This window comes from Furipterus horrens, unplaced genomic scaffold, assembly GCF_987537825.1.
Source record: "Furipterus horrens unplaced genomic scaffold, mFurHor1.1.pri manual_scaffold_2, whole genome shotgun sequence".
NCBI classification, from domain to species: domain Eukaryota; kingdom Metazoa; phylum Chordata; class Mammalia; order Chiroptera; family Furipteridae; genus Furipterus; species Furipterus horrens.
In genome coordinates this window covers 773,388-786,206 of record NW_028327172.1, presented here as the reverse complement: position 1 = coordinate 786,206, position 12,819 = coordinate 773,388, and the positions used below count along the sequence as shown (strand labels likewise).

Here is a 12,819-nt window from a genome sequence, read left to right as displayed (position 1 = left end):
CGGGCCGCAGACAGTCCCCAGCGAGGCCGGCCCTCCGGACTCAGGCACAAGGCCGGACAGCAGCCGGAGGCTCGAGGCAGAGATGGGGAACACAGGAGCAAGCCTCTTTTCCTTCCTGGGGGCCCCAATGTCCAGGGGCCACCTCCCTGGTGGGTCCAGGAGGCAGGGGTGGGGGCAGGAGCCTGAGGCTGAGGCTCAAAGCGCCCAGGAAGCCACGTCCACCCAGTTCCTTCCCGAGCTGCTCTGGGTTTGGTCCCACGGGCGGGGCCCCGGGGCCACAGGAGGTGCAGGCCCTGGGGAGGGGCGGGGGCCCGGCAAGAGGCCATGCACACCCCCTACCCTGAGGGAGGGCACTGGTGGGGAGGGGGAGGGGATTCCCTCTTCTCAGCAGAGCAGGGTCGCCCAGCCTCAGCAGCTCTGTGGTTGCCATGGAGACCACAAAGGCAGCCGGAGACCCAGGGGTGTATGATGCAACAGGGCACCCCTCCTCCTCCCTCCCCACCCCCACCCTGCTTCCTTCTACCCTGGCACCGACACCCCCAAGGCCAGGAGCCTCCAAACCGGCCCACTCACCCCACTCACCCTGGAGCCAGGCAGGAGGACGGACACTCCCCCTGCACTGGTCCCCATCGAGTCCCCGCCTCCAGGCCGTGGCTCCCCCAGACACAGCAGGGCCCACCCGCCCACCTTCCTCAGCCATGGGAACCCACCTGCCCAGCCAGCGTCTGGGAGGGGTGCCCCCCCACTGTGCCTTCAGTGCCCCACGTGTGAAGGGCACAGGGCCCCGGTGCCGGGCCCACAACCCGAGGGCCGGCAGGGTCTGGGGGCGCAGAGGGGGGCACGTGCTGGAGGGAGAGCACCCGCACCTGGGCACCCGTCTGCTCCACCCAGCCGGGCCCACAGCTCTGCCCAGGGGACCCCGCCGCCTTGACGGGGGCACAAGTGCCGTGAGCCTGGGCGTGCGCGGCCTCCCGGTCCCTCCCCCGGTGCCCTGCTTCAGGCCCCACCTGCCCAGAACGTCCCCACTCCTCCCCTCGGGGCCCGTGACCACATTACATTTTTATTAACTGGCTTTTCAACTCAATACTGGAAAATGAGACCAATGAAATATTTTGATTGAACCCAGTAACTATTCAGTAATTCAATCTGGTGAATTTTTTCTTAAGCTGGTGCCCTAGTTTCCGAAGCCTCAGGACGGGGGGCGGATGACGGAGGGGGACGGCGGGTGGCCAGGTGCAGGGGCTGCTGTGCCGGGGGGCCGGGTCCCAGCTGCAGTGTGAAGCCCTTGGGGCGACCAGGAGGCGAGGCCAGGGCTGTCCCCCGCCAGGGCCGTGTGAGAATGCGGGGTGTGGGGCAGTGGAGGGACAGACCCAGGGCGCACCGCAGGAGCGCGCCGCGGCCCCCGTGGCCAGGGCTGGGGAGTGCAGGGTCCAGGCCCCTCTGTCCAGCTGAGCTCTGACCGCACCCCCGGCCCCAGGGATGGCGATGGGGTGGCCGCTGTGATAAGGTCGGACGTCTGTCTACACGGGGAAGTCCAAGGGGGTGTCCGCCTGTCACGACACACACAGACAGACCCCACCGCCTCTTTGGTGGACAGCTGCAACCCCAAACAATTCCGCACACACTTGCTGGGTGTGGGGGACCCTCGGCACAGAGCCAGGCCAGGCCTCACCGTCTAAGCCAGGGGTAGAAATACTGCCTAGAAGCCTCCGGGACCCCAAGGCCCCGTCCCACAGAGGAGCTGAGGGTCACCAGACCCCAGAGGCCAGACACCCTCCATCCCTGTCTGTCTCCTGCTCCCACAGCGTGCTGCCTGCGCCCCAGGCCCGACCCAGGACGCAGCTCCCTCGTCGGCTGGCCAGTCTGTGGTCAAGCAGGGGCACTGCAGCCCGGTCACAGGACACCCTGGGGGGGGGCTGTCAGGTTGGGGCTCCTGCAGCCCAGCAGGCACGTGAGGACAGGGCTGGAGGGCGGACATGCCTGCGGAGCAGGCAACCCTCTCTGGTCATCACCGACACCTCCTGTCCCCACGTGGGGTTTCCATGAGGACGGCACAAAAAACTGGGTGTCTCTGCAGGGGGTGGGGCTGAGGGGCTGCTCTGCTTTGTCAAATTTGGATTTAGCTTAAAGAAAAGCATCCACGTTTAAAAACCACTGGGTGGTCTCTGGCCTTACCACGTTCCCGGCCCCTTAGCAAGTCTGTGCCCCTCCCCACTTGTGGGGGGAGGCGCTGGGCACAGGAGCTGCAGTCTCTTCCTAACTCCTCCCCAGAGACCAGCCCTCAGGTCCTCTGGGCAGCTCAGCCCAGAGGAAGGGGCTGCTGGGGGCCTCAGTTTCCTCCTTGGTGCCACGGCTTCCAGAGCACCTGGCCCAGGAACGGGGCTATGGTGGGTGCCGGGCAGGGTGGCCGGGCTCAGGAGCCCAGCCGGTGCCGGCATGAGAAGGACACCAAGGCACTGGGGTGGGACAGGAGCATGCCGGCCGCTCCCTGCCCGGCCCCGGAGCTCAGGACGGGGCTTGGCCGAGCACCGAGGTCCTGGGCTGCTCCCTGGGGGTGAGCCCGGACCCTGCTCGGGTCCCCGGCCAGCCAGACAGACACGGGCCCTGCCCGCAGCGCTGCAGGAAGTGGGGAACGACCGGCGCCGGGGCCCCCCACCCCCAGCTGGGTCGGGAGCCAGGAGGGCCTGGCGGCCGCGGAAGCGCTGGCCCGGTATAATCCCGATGCGGGGCAAGAATAGAATCTGCTTAGCGGGCAGCGGGCAGCTTGCTCCAAGGACAGAGGGAGAGGAGAGAGGCAGACGCGGCCTGCCCACGCCGGCCAGTCCTTGTCCCCGAGCGTCTCTGCCTTCCCAGGAGGCCCCGGCCTAGAGCTGTTCATGGTCCCAGAGCCGTGGCGGGACATCCAACTCGGCCGGCGCGTTCCCACTGGGGCTGGAGCTCAGGCGGGCAGCGGGGCCGGCAGGACAAGGGCGCGGCGCCTCCCCCACGCGCTGGCCGCACACCCACGTGCAGCCTGCGGCCCCTGCCCCACAGGCCTCTGCCGGGAGCCCCAGGGCGCCTGCCCTGACCCCTGACCCCCCGAGCCCCGCCCCCCGCCCCACCACACACCCACAGCCCCGAGACCATGCAGTGAGCTGCGGGGCTACCCCTGCACTGGGACCCTGGGCACCGCCTGTCCCAACGCCACCAGGAGGCCTTCTGTCCTGAGGCCACATACGCAGAGGACCCAACGCCACCCTGCCAGCACGGGGCCTAGGTTCTGGCTCCGCCACCCCCGGTTACAGCACTGGCACCCCCGCCCGGTGCCGCCTGGGGCTGACGGCCTTCCCTGGGCGCCAGCCTGTGTCTGTGGCAGCCGGCCCCTCTCGGGTCAAGGCCACGGGCACCGCAGAGAAAAGGTGCCCCATGGGGGGCAGTGCTGGCCCTCAGCCCCCCAGGCATAGCCCCGGTGGTGAACCCCCTGGCCCAGCAAGGAGCCACAGAGAACTCACGACAGTGTGTGCGGACCACGCCACAGCCCCGGCTGCTCTTGGGGGGCCTGGCTGCCCACAGGGCTCCTACAGAGGTTACTGAAGGGCCAGTCACACTGTGGCTGAGGACGACCCTCAGCAGAGACCCGCCACCACCCTGCGGTCCCCTCAGCCGCTGTCCTCCCCAGGGCTTCCTGAGGGGCGCCTGCGGTGGGCGTGGGCGGAGGCTGCAGGCCCTGGCGCCTGGGTCCCCGCCCCGGTAGGACTGTCCCCGGCAGTACCGAGGGGGAGCTGCTGAGCAGGCCTGAGTCAGCACGAGCCCCACGGGAGCCACCTGGGCTCAGCGGGACTGTCACCCGGACGGTCACCCACGGGCCGCCTGACAGGAGTCACGGGATGCTGTGTCTCTCGGAGGGAGGGGCAGGGAGTGAGGTTGTGAGGTGGGGGGCCTGGGCCCCTCAGCCTCTGCCAGGCTCCGAGTGCCTCTGGGACCCCAGGGTCTCGCCTAGACGTGGCTTCAGCCTGACTCCCCTGCTGGTCACCTGCCCCCAGCCTGGCTCCCAAGGGGGACAGCACCAGCGACCCCCAACGGGAGGTGGTCCCCATAGTGACCCATGGACCAGGGATGGCATGAGCTGGGGTGCAGACCGACCACCTCCCTGGTCCCTGGGTATGGAGACAACCACTACCGACCCCCGAGTGACCCCGCTCCGGGCCCCACATGCCCCTCCCACAGTCACCAGGGTGTGAGGAACACACGCACTGCAGAGGGTGGCACAGTGGAAGGCCCTGAGGCCTGAGGTCCCAAGGCCGGCTGACCCCCAAAGGGGGACGGTGGAGCACGGGTCTGAGCACCACGTAGCGGAGGGACCGGGACGGGGGCGGCATGGACGTGGGCCCGTCCCCAAGTCTGGGGGCATCCCCGGGCGCACCTCTGCAGCCCAGCCAAGCCCGAGGGGCCCACCCTTCCCGGGCCCACAGCCCCCGTCCGTGTGCAGAGGCCCCCCTGCACTGCAGCACCTGCGGGGGTGCCCTGCCTGCGCTCCTTCTCGGTGAGTTATAAATCCCATGGGATTTGGGGTTTAGTGTCAGCCAGCCTCCAATCTGAGGCGAGCCCTCGGCCTTGGAGATAAGCCAGTGCCTAAAGCCCCGGGGCCGACACCCCCCGCCCGGGGCCGAGGGCCTCCAGCGGGAGCCCAGGGCAGTGCCTTGGGGTGCGGCTGTTGGGTGGAGTCGGGGCTGGGGGCCTGGCTCCCTGAGTCCAGTCCTGATTCCCACCAGGTGGTCACCCCTCGGCTACCTCCCGGCCTCCCACAGACACCCCAGCATTCTTTGGGAACTCCTGCTTTGCTTCCCCCTCAGGCCACAAGACCCCAGACGCGGGGTCTCAGGAGTGAGCCAGGGGACCCAGCCCCGCAGCATACCTGCCCCTCCTCAGGGGCCCCCACGGTGCAGAGCCCGGGCCTGGTGGCCAAGGCTTCCCGGGTTGCTCTGTGCCCCAAGGCGCCCACCCTGGGCGACACCTCACCCCCAGAAAGTCAGCAGCGGCGCCAGGAGCGCCAGCCATGGGGGCGTGGGGGGGCTCAGCACATTCAGCGCTTCCTGCGCCTCCTCAGCACGGAGCCGAGTCCCGCGGCGAGGGATGGGTGCAGGGACTCGCTGTGGGTCTGCGCAGCTGCTGGAGGCGTGAGGACCCACCGCGCACGGAGCGGGAGCTGCGTTTCAGCACGGCCCTGCTGGACAGCTCCCACCCACAGCCCAGGCCTCCCCGGGAGAGGCTCCCGCCCGATCCCGAAGCCCTCACCCGGCCTTGCGCCCACATGCCCCCACCCAGGGGGTGCCACGGAGATGCGGGCGCCCCCGAGGGCCTACGACACTGTCCCTGGACACTGGGAGGGAGGGGCAGAGAGAGCAGGGCCCGGGCAGCCCGGGAGCTCGGAGGACAGCCCAGCTAGCTGGGTCCCAGCCGGGTGGCTGGCAGTGAAGTGCGCGCACATGGGCAGGGGGCCTCCACGCGCCCAGCCTGCTCCGTGGGCAGGAGAGCGCGCCGGCCAGGCAGGAAACCCAAAACCAGACACCGCGGGTCTGGGCATCCGCCGCTCCCGGGTGGGGCCAGGTGTGCAGGCAGAGGGGCTCAGCCCAGACAGGGCTGGCGGTGCGCGCCGGGGATGGGCAGGGCCTCGGCCACCTGCCTGAGCTCTGACCACCTCACTCACTGTCTGTCCTATGACGTGAGGGAGACCAGGCATTCCCAGCACCCCAGGGGTCAGGGGTCAGAGGCCAGGGGCCAGGAACAAGGAGCAGGACAGGTCACATTCTCCCCACGCGGGGTTCTGCCAGCATCAGCATCACCCGGGGACACTGCGCAGGCCCAGAAGCCAGGCCAGACCCCCAGACAAGAGCTCCCCGAAGTCCCACCACTGAGGGGACGACACGCCCCACGCTGCCCAGGTGGGGGCCGCCGAGGGAGACACAGGACACAGGCCCCTGCTCCGCCCTGCGCCCCACCCCACCTGAGCCGGCACAAGGAAACGCAGGTGTGGGGACCTGTGATTGTCCAGCAGCAGCGTCTGGGCCCGTCACCAAACACCTGGTGAGGCTGCCTCAGGCCGGCCCAGGGCCCCGAGGTCACAGCGCTCTGCGCCTTTGGTCTGACTCCTGGGGGCGGCGAGCTCGGGTCTGGGATGGGACGTCCTGCCCAGCTCCCTGCGAACGACACAGGCTGGCCTCCCAGCGCCACCTGCTCCGGCCTCGTGGCCGGTGCTCCAAGCCGAGGTTGGTCAGGAGCAGAGAGGTCAGGCTGCCCGGCAGCCACCCCGGCTCGCAGGGCCCACCAGGCGCTGCCCCCTCGGCCGCTCCCCCCTAGACCTTGGCCCAAGCCAGCGGCTGCCCCGCAGCTCCGCAGTGAGCCCGGGACGGCGGCCAAGCCACCCGCACAGACGCCACAGTCCTCGCCGGCAGCCCTGCCACCTCCGCAAGCCGCCCACGGCACTGAGGCCAAGCGGCACCCTGACGAGTCCCAGGGCCCAGCTCCGTCACTCGGGCCGTCCCGCTGCCGCCCACCCCTGCCCTGGGGCCAGGACCTCCGGCCCCGCCTGCGCCCCGAGTGGGCGGCAGTCACACAGGCACCCTGGGTGCTCCGGGGCCCCCTCGCCCCAGCTCCCAGCCTAGAACCACAGCCCTGGAACCCTGCAGGGGCCGCGCAAGACCGAGTCGGGGCAGCCAGCTGGGGAAACCGCTCTGTCCGTGCAAGCTGGTCCCCCCACCAGGGTGCGTGTCCCCAGGACATGCGCCACATGGCCCCGGAAAGGCACCCGAAGGTGCTGTCATCAGCGCACAGGGGAACTGAGGCCCAGCCTTAGCCTCCCAGGCTGCCAGGGACACAAGAAACACTCGGGAAAGCTGGGGAAGAAAAGGGCCCTTCTGAGCTGCTCTGACGGGCGGCGGGGGTGGGGGGCTCCCAGCTGCCGGCTCGGAACACTGGCCCCTCAGAGGCTGCAGAACAAGGCCGGGCCGCCCCGCAGGGCCCAGCCCACACAATCCCTGCTTTGTCCCCGCGGCCCCTGCCCAGCCCAGCCTCCGTCTTGTCCAGAGTCCGAGGCAGCTGGCCAGTGGCACCCCTGGGGCAAGGCCTTGGGCGGCTCAGCCATCCTGGCTGGGGCCCGGGACTGCGGGCCAGGCTCCCAGAGGCCTGCCCTGGGCCTGTCACCTGGCATGGGGACACTTCAGCCACCTATAGGTGACCGTGGGGCTCACCACACCTGGCACCGGAGAGGGTCATTGGAGCTTCCATCCGGGACAGCAGACCTTGCACACGCAAGAGGGTTTCCCACAGCAACCCCGCCCCCCCAGAGCAGCCAGGGGGTCCCTCCCTTTCCGAGACCCAGAGGGGCCCTGTGCAATCCCGGCTGGTGTCCCCCCACCATACCGCAGGCACAGCAGCTGTACCGACACTGTTCCCAGCCACAGAGCCTTGCAGAAGCTGCAGGAGCCCTGCTCCAGCAAGGGGAGCTGAGGCTCAGAGCCCCTCGGTGGCGGGGTGCCAGCCAGGAGGGCAGTCCCTCGGAGCGGGACTCAGACCCGCCCATCAAGCTCCAAGGCGGTCACAAGGGGACCAGGCTGCGGCCAGGCCACTGCAGAAGCCGCCCGAGAGCGGCCCTTGGGGCCACGGGCACCTCCACTCCGCTCCCTCTCCAGGTGGCCACAGGCCCTGGAAAGTGCGACGTCCCCCCTTCCAGGAGCCTATGGGGACACAGTCCGCCTCAGATGGGGCAGGCACCAGGGCCTGGGGCCCGGGGAGCCCAGGCGCGGCCCTACAGCCGTGAGCACGGTGACCGGCCACCCGACTGAGGTGCTGACTTCAGAGCGGCCTGACCCTCCCAAGACCCCAGAGGCACCGGTTCTGTGTCCCGAGGCCCCAAAGGCCCAGGTGACCTCCAAACCAGAGCACAAAGGTGCCCTACCTGCCCCTTGTGAGAGCCATTCAGGGACCCTCCAAGTGTCCCCACAGACGCGGGCGGCACACAGGCAGGGCGGAGGGGGCTGCGCCTGGCCCACACCCTCCTCCGCTACAGGCTCCCCTCCCCCTCCTCTGTTTTAAGGCCCAGGGGTCACTCCACAGACACTGAGGGGGGCAAACAGGAGAAGAAAGCGGGCAGAGGCTGCATGAGCCCAGGCCCATGACCAGGAGCAGGCCCGGCGAGTGCCCGTGAGGCACCGGGGCAGGCCACCCTGGCGTCCCGTGGCATGGCCCCCACACGCTCCACTGCACCTCAAGGTGGCCAGTCAGGGGCCTGCACTGGAGGCCCCAGTCTACCCCCTACCCCCCACCCCCCGCCCGCCAGGCCTAGCCCATCAGCCACCAGCCAGGAAGGAGCTGCTTGGAGTCACCAGCCCCAGCCCCGTCCAGGGCGGCTGCCTGTCCAGCGGCATTGACCCCTGGAGCTCTGGGAACCTCGGGGCTGTGGCCAGGGTGGCCACGCTTCGTGGGGCAAGTGAGGGTCAGGTCTGGCAGGAAGCTGCCCCCCCTTCAAGGCAGGAGCACCAGGGGTCCACAGGGATAGCCCACCCAGAGCTGGCTCTCCCTGGGAGAGGGCTGCTGGGGGAGGGAGGCCCCCAGTCACTGGTGGGGTACCAAGGGACGCTGCACAGGCCTTTCCCCCACTGCATGGGGGTCGGGGAGATAGGCGGGGGCTCCCTACCGCCCCCCCCTCGAGCCCGGCCGGCAGCAATCTGAAAATGGGGGCCTATGTCCTTGGACTTGCACAGGACATGCGTGCAGCAAGCAGACTGCGCTCCTCTGGCCCGGAAGCTGCCGTCCTTGGCCTCCCTGGCCGAAGTGCTGCGTCCGAGCCGGTTTCCCGCCGGCAGAGCCAGGGACACAGAGCGCGGCAGCCCCGTGCACCGACGGGCGGGCTCTGCGCTCACACAGCCGGGCCGGGGCGGCCACGCGGGGCCAGCGTGCACAGCCCCTCACCCTGCTCTGTCCACGTTTGCCCCACAACCCAAGTCCAGCCCACGAAGGGAGCCGGCGCCTTCTCCCAGTCTCAGTCCCCCGGCACCCGTGACGGGCTCCCGGGCCAGCCCACTTCAGCCCTGCCAGACACGTCCCTTCCCTCTGCCACCTCTGCCTCCCATCCCGCTCGGCGCTGAGCGCCATCCTGCTCCTGGCCGTGGTCACCCACAGCCTGCCCGACTCTCCCCCCCAGGTCACTTGTCACTCCCTCTCACCCATCCCGTCTTCATGTGCTCCCCATCCAGGACTCTGCTCCAGCCTGCCTGCCACCAGCACCCCACATTATTTCTCCTATAGGTCCCCCAAGGACACGGAGGGGGACATGCCAGGTGCCCCCAGGCCAGTCAGGGGAGCAGCAGGGAGGCCTCCCCTCTCCCACCTCCTCTCTCAAGCTCCCTACCAACCCCTGAGCTCTGCTCAGCCACCTCCCCTCATCTCCTGCCCCCGATGGGTCTCCCAGGGCAGGCGGCACCATGTACTGTGGACCCCGGCTTCCAGAACGGCTCCCGTGGCCTGCCATCCACCCCTCTGCCATTTCCTGGGACTGGAGGGATGACAGCCACACAGTGTATGCAACATGTCCTCCTGGACCTGGCTGTCCCCCGCCGGGCCCTCTGAGGGTGCCTCCTGTCCCCCACCCCTGTTGAAGAAGCCTTGCCCGGAGGAGGGAGAGGCCAGGCAGAGTCTTGGCAGGGGCTCCTGCCTGCACAGGCCCTGGATCTCCGTCTCTCCACCAGAAACCGTGACGCGGCTGTGGGGACCTCCAAGGGGCTGTCTGCAGGGGAGAGGGGGGCAAAAGGGATATGACCCTGTGACCCCGGCCCAACACCGGCATGACTGACAGACCCCTCACTGGGCTGACACTGCACAAGCCGCTGCAAACACGGCACAGACTGGACCCGGCCGGTCCCCCGAGGGGCACCTGGCAGGCAGAGGGCAGCAGCCCTGCCCACACCTGCACTCCGCACCGGGCAGTGTCTCCTGCCCCTCATCCGATGCCCCAGAGGCAGCATTTTGGGGCAGAGCAGCGGGCACACCCTCCCACAGGCCCTGGCTCGCAGCTGCTCCCACCACCCAACAGCCCCCTCGGGCCGCAGCTTCCGCTTTACAGGATGAGGGCAAGTGAGGAACAGAGAGGACTGAGGTGGCCGTGGAGCCGGGCTGGGCAGAAGGTGCCCCCACTCCGGCCGGCCACCAGAAGCGTTTCGCCAGGAGGGCAGCCGCCTCAGCTGCACCAGGGGCTCCTGGCCAACAGCCTGGCCCCCGGGAAGGGAGGACGTTTACTCCCGGAGCGAAAGGATAGGCCTGGGAACCGGGAACGCTCTTGGCACTGGGTGCCAAAGGCCAGCTAGCCCGCCAAGCAGCCAGGTCAGGCGCCGGCACACGCGGAGGCCCTGCACCCACCCAACGGAGGCCCCTTCCGCTGAAGGGACAGAGAGACGGACACCGAAGTCTCCCTGGGAAGCAGAAGCTCCACCTGCCAACGAGGCCAGAAGGGACTCAGGGCCAACAGACCCCCAGCCCGGGGGGCCCTCCACGGCACCCGCGCAGGGCCACCCGCGGGAGCGGCTTCCCGACCAGCACAGGGGCGTGTTGTTGACACGCGCACACAGCGCACCCCTTTGTGTCTGTCATTGTTGATTACAGGGGAGACCTCCTGCAATTAACCGCGCGACAGCGTAACTCGGGGAGACGCCGGCTGTGTGACCCGTCCTTGCCGCCGCGTACACACTGATGTTCCCTTACGGCGTTTTATCGGCACAGTAACTAGGTTATCTCGCTGCCTCCTGCCCTCTGCTGCCCCAGGCCCCTCCCCTCCGGGGGTTTCACCAACTACCTTCGTTCCTCCTCCCGGGAAATGCGTAGTTTGAACTCCGAGGAGCCAGGGCCGTGCCGCCGCCTCCTCCTCCTCGAACCCGGCCGTGCCATCCCTAGTCCCAATGCCACTTTTCTAACAGCCAGGGGCCTCTCCGTGCTTCAGCAGTTGGCACAGAGGGCTGTCTATCCAGGGTGGGAACAGGGACACCCCCTCCCCCGCCCCTGCCCAGACACCTCACGTTCTCTGCTTACATCACAGCGCTGCCTCTTCAGACAGCGGGACCTGGCCCACTTTCCTCCCAAACACCACCTTCCAGCTCCACCTCCCTGACACCCTGGGGGGCTCTGGGAAGGCCTCCCGGCCCCCACCCTGCACGGGTGGGTCCAGCCCTTCGGCCCCCTCCCACCTTCCTCTGCTCCCTGCCTGTCCTGGGTCTAAGGGACTTCCTGGAGAGCTCTGCCTGTCGGACCTCCAGGCGCCAGGAAAGGCCCATCCTGGGAGAAGAAAGAAAATGGCTGAGCCCAGCCTCCCACAAAGCGACTCTGAACATTGGCCGGATGAGGAGACCTGGCGCCTGGCTGGGACCTAACCTGGTTCCTGAAAGGGCCAGAACCAGCCGGGAAGCCCCCTCCTCCCTCCCATAGGCCTGGGGTCTGCTCCACCACGGTCCGGGAGGATCCACGGCCAGATCCGTGGTCGGGCCCAGGACCAGCCTCCGTCTCCCTCCCCTGGGGAGTGCCGTGTTGCAGACATTCTATTCTGAGCCCAGGCTGGAAAGGGAGAAAGGCGCTGTCCAGCCTTTTCAGTGGCCTGGGCACTCTCCCACTCCCACTGTGGAGAGAGGTCCCGGCCTGGACAGGGTGGCCTCGTTGGCCAGCAGACCACATCAGCGACTTCCCTGCTTGCCGGCCACCCGAAGTTTGGGGTCGCGGCCGGGGGCGCGCGGCCCGGGGCGCAGCTGCTGGAGCGGCACGCCTATTAGCGCGGCAGACGGCAGATGGGCGCCCGCTCGGCCCCCTCCTCCCGCGGCACAATGGGCCTGGTCGCTTCGGCGCACAATGCGGCCGGGGCCGCGCACCTGCAGCCAGGGCTGAGGGGCGCTGGCCGGGCCCGTGAGCCCCCATCCGCGCCGCGTGTCCTTGGGCCGCGCCCGGCCGACCGCAACCGCGCGGCCTGCGGAACTCCGAGACGGGACCCAGCGCCCAGCCGCCCATTGTTCGCGGCTGCCGGCTGGAGCCGGGCTGGGCCTGCAGCGCCGCACTCGGGGCTCCCTCCGTCCCGGGCCCCGCTCGGCGCGCCGTCAGTGCGGCCTCTCCGACCGCGGCGGGCCTGTGCGTCCCTGCGCCCCGATCCCCCGGCACCCCGGGTCCTCCCCGGCGCCCCCGATCCTCTGGCGTCCCCGGTCCCCCCTGGCGACTCGGTCCCCTTCGGTGCCCAGGTCCCCCTGACCGCGGGGCCTCCAGCCCCCTCCCCGCCGAAATCCCCTGCCCGCCGGCCCGCACGCACGCACGCACCTGTCTGCCCCTTGCCCAGTGTCCTCTCCAGCCGGTAGGGCCCCACATACTGCGCATGCTGCGCCCCGCCGCCGTCCTTCCCCGTCGATGTCATCGCTCCCGGGCCCGGCGCCGGCGAGGTGGGCGCCCCGGGCGGGCGGGCGGCGGCGGCAGGGAGGGGCCGCGTCGGGCCGCGTCTGTCCGTCCGTCTGTCGGGCCGCAGAGCCGGGTCGGCGGCGCCGGGCGGGCCGCGCCTGCTCCGCACCCCTCGAGCCTCCCCTCGCCGCCGTCCCCCGCGCCCGCTCCGCTGCAGCCCCCGGCGCTGCCTCCGCTTCTGCGAGAGGACCGGGCGGACGGGGGCACTAGGATTTCGCCGTCGCTGCCGCCGCCGAGGCCCGCGCCCCGCGCCCCCAGCGCACACCAGCCAGTCGGTTCGCGGCCGCGCAGAGGAGCGGAGCCGAGCACTCGGGCCCCCGAGCCGAGCGGAGCCGAGCCGAGCCGAGCCCTAGCGAGCGAAGCCCG

At 69.8% G+C, this 12,819-nt stretch overlaps 1 protein-coding gene across 12 annotated transcripts in view; it reads right to left on the bottom strand.

Annotated features, from left to right (window-relative positions):
- Positions 1-12,466, bottom strand: part of BRSK2 (BR serine/threonine kinase 2) — a 44,774-nt gene extending 32,308 nt beyond the window's left edge. For all 12 annotated transcript variants that reach the window (XR_016514291.1, XR_016514294.1, XM_090292578.1 and 9 more), the window contains exon 1: positions 12,319-12,466. Coding sequence is in view for 10 of the 12 variants with exons in the window: in XM_090292578.1 (XP_090148704.1) it covers positions 12,319-12,412 (94 nt within the window). In the remaining 2 variants the exon portion in view is untranslated. The remainder of the gene's footprint in view (positions 1-12,318) is intronic.
- Between the last annotated feature and the right edge of the window lie 353 nt (positions 12,467-12,819).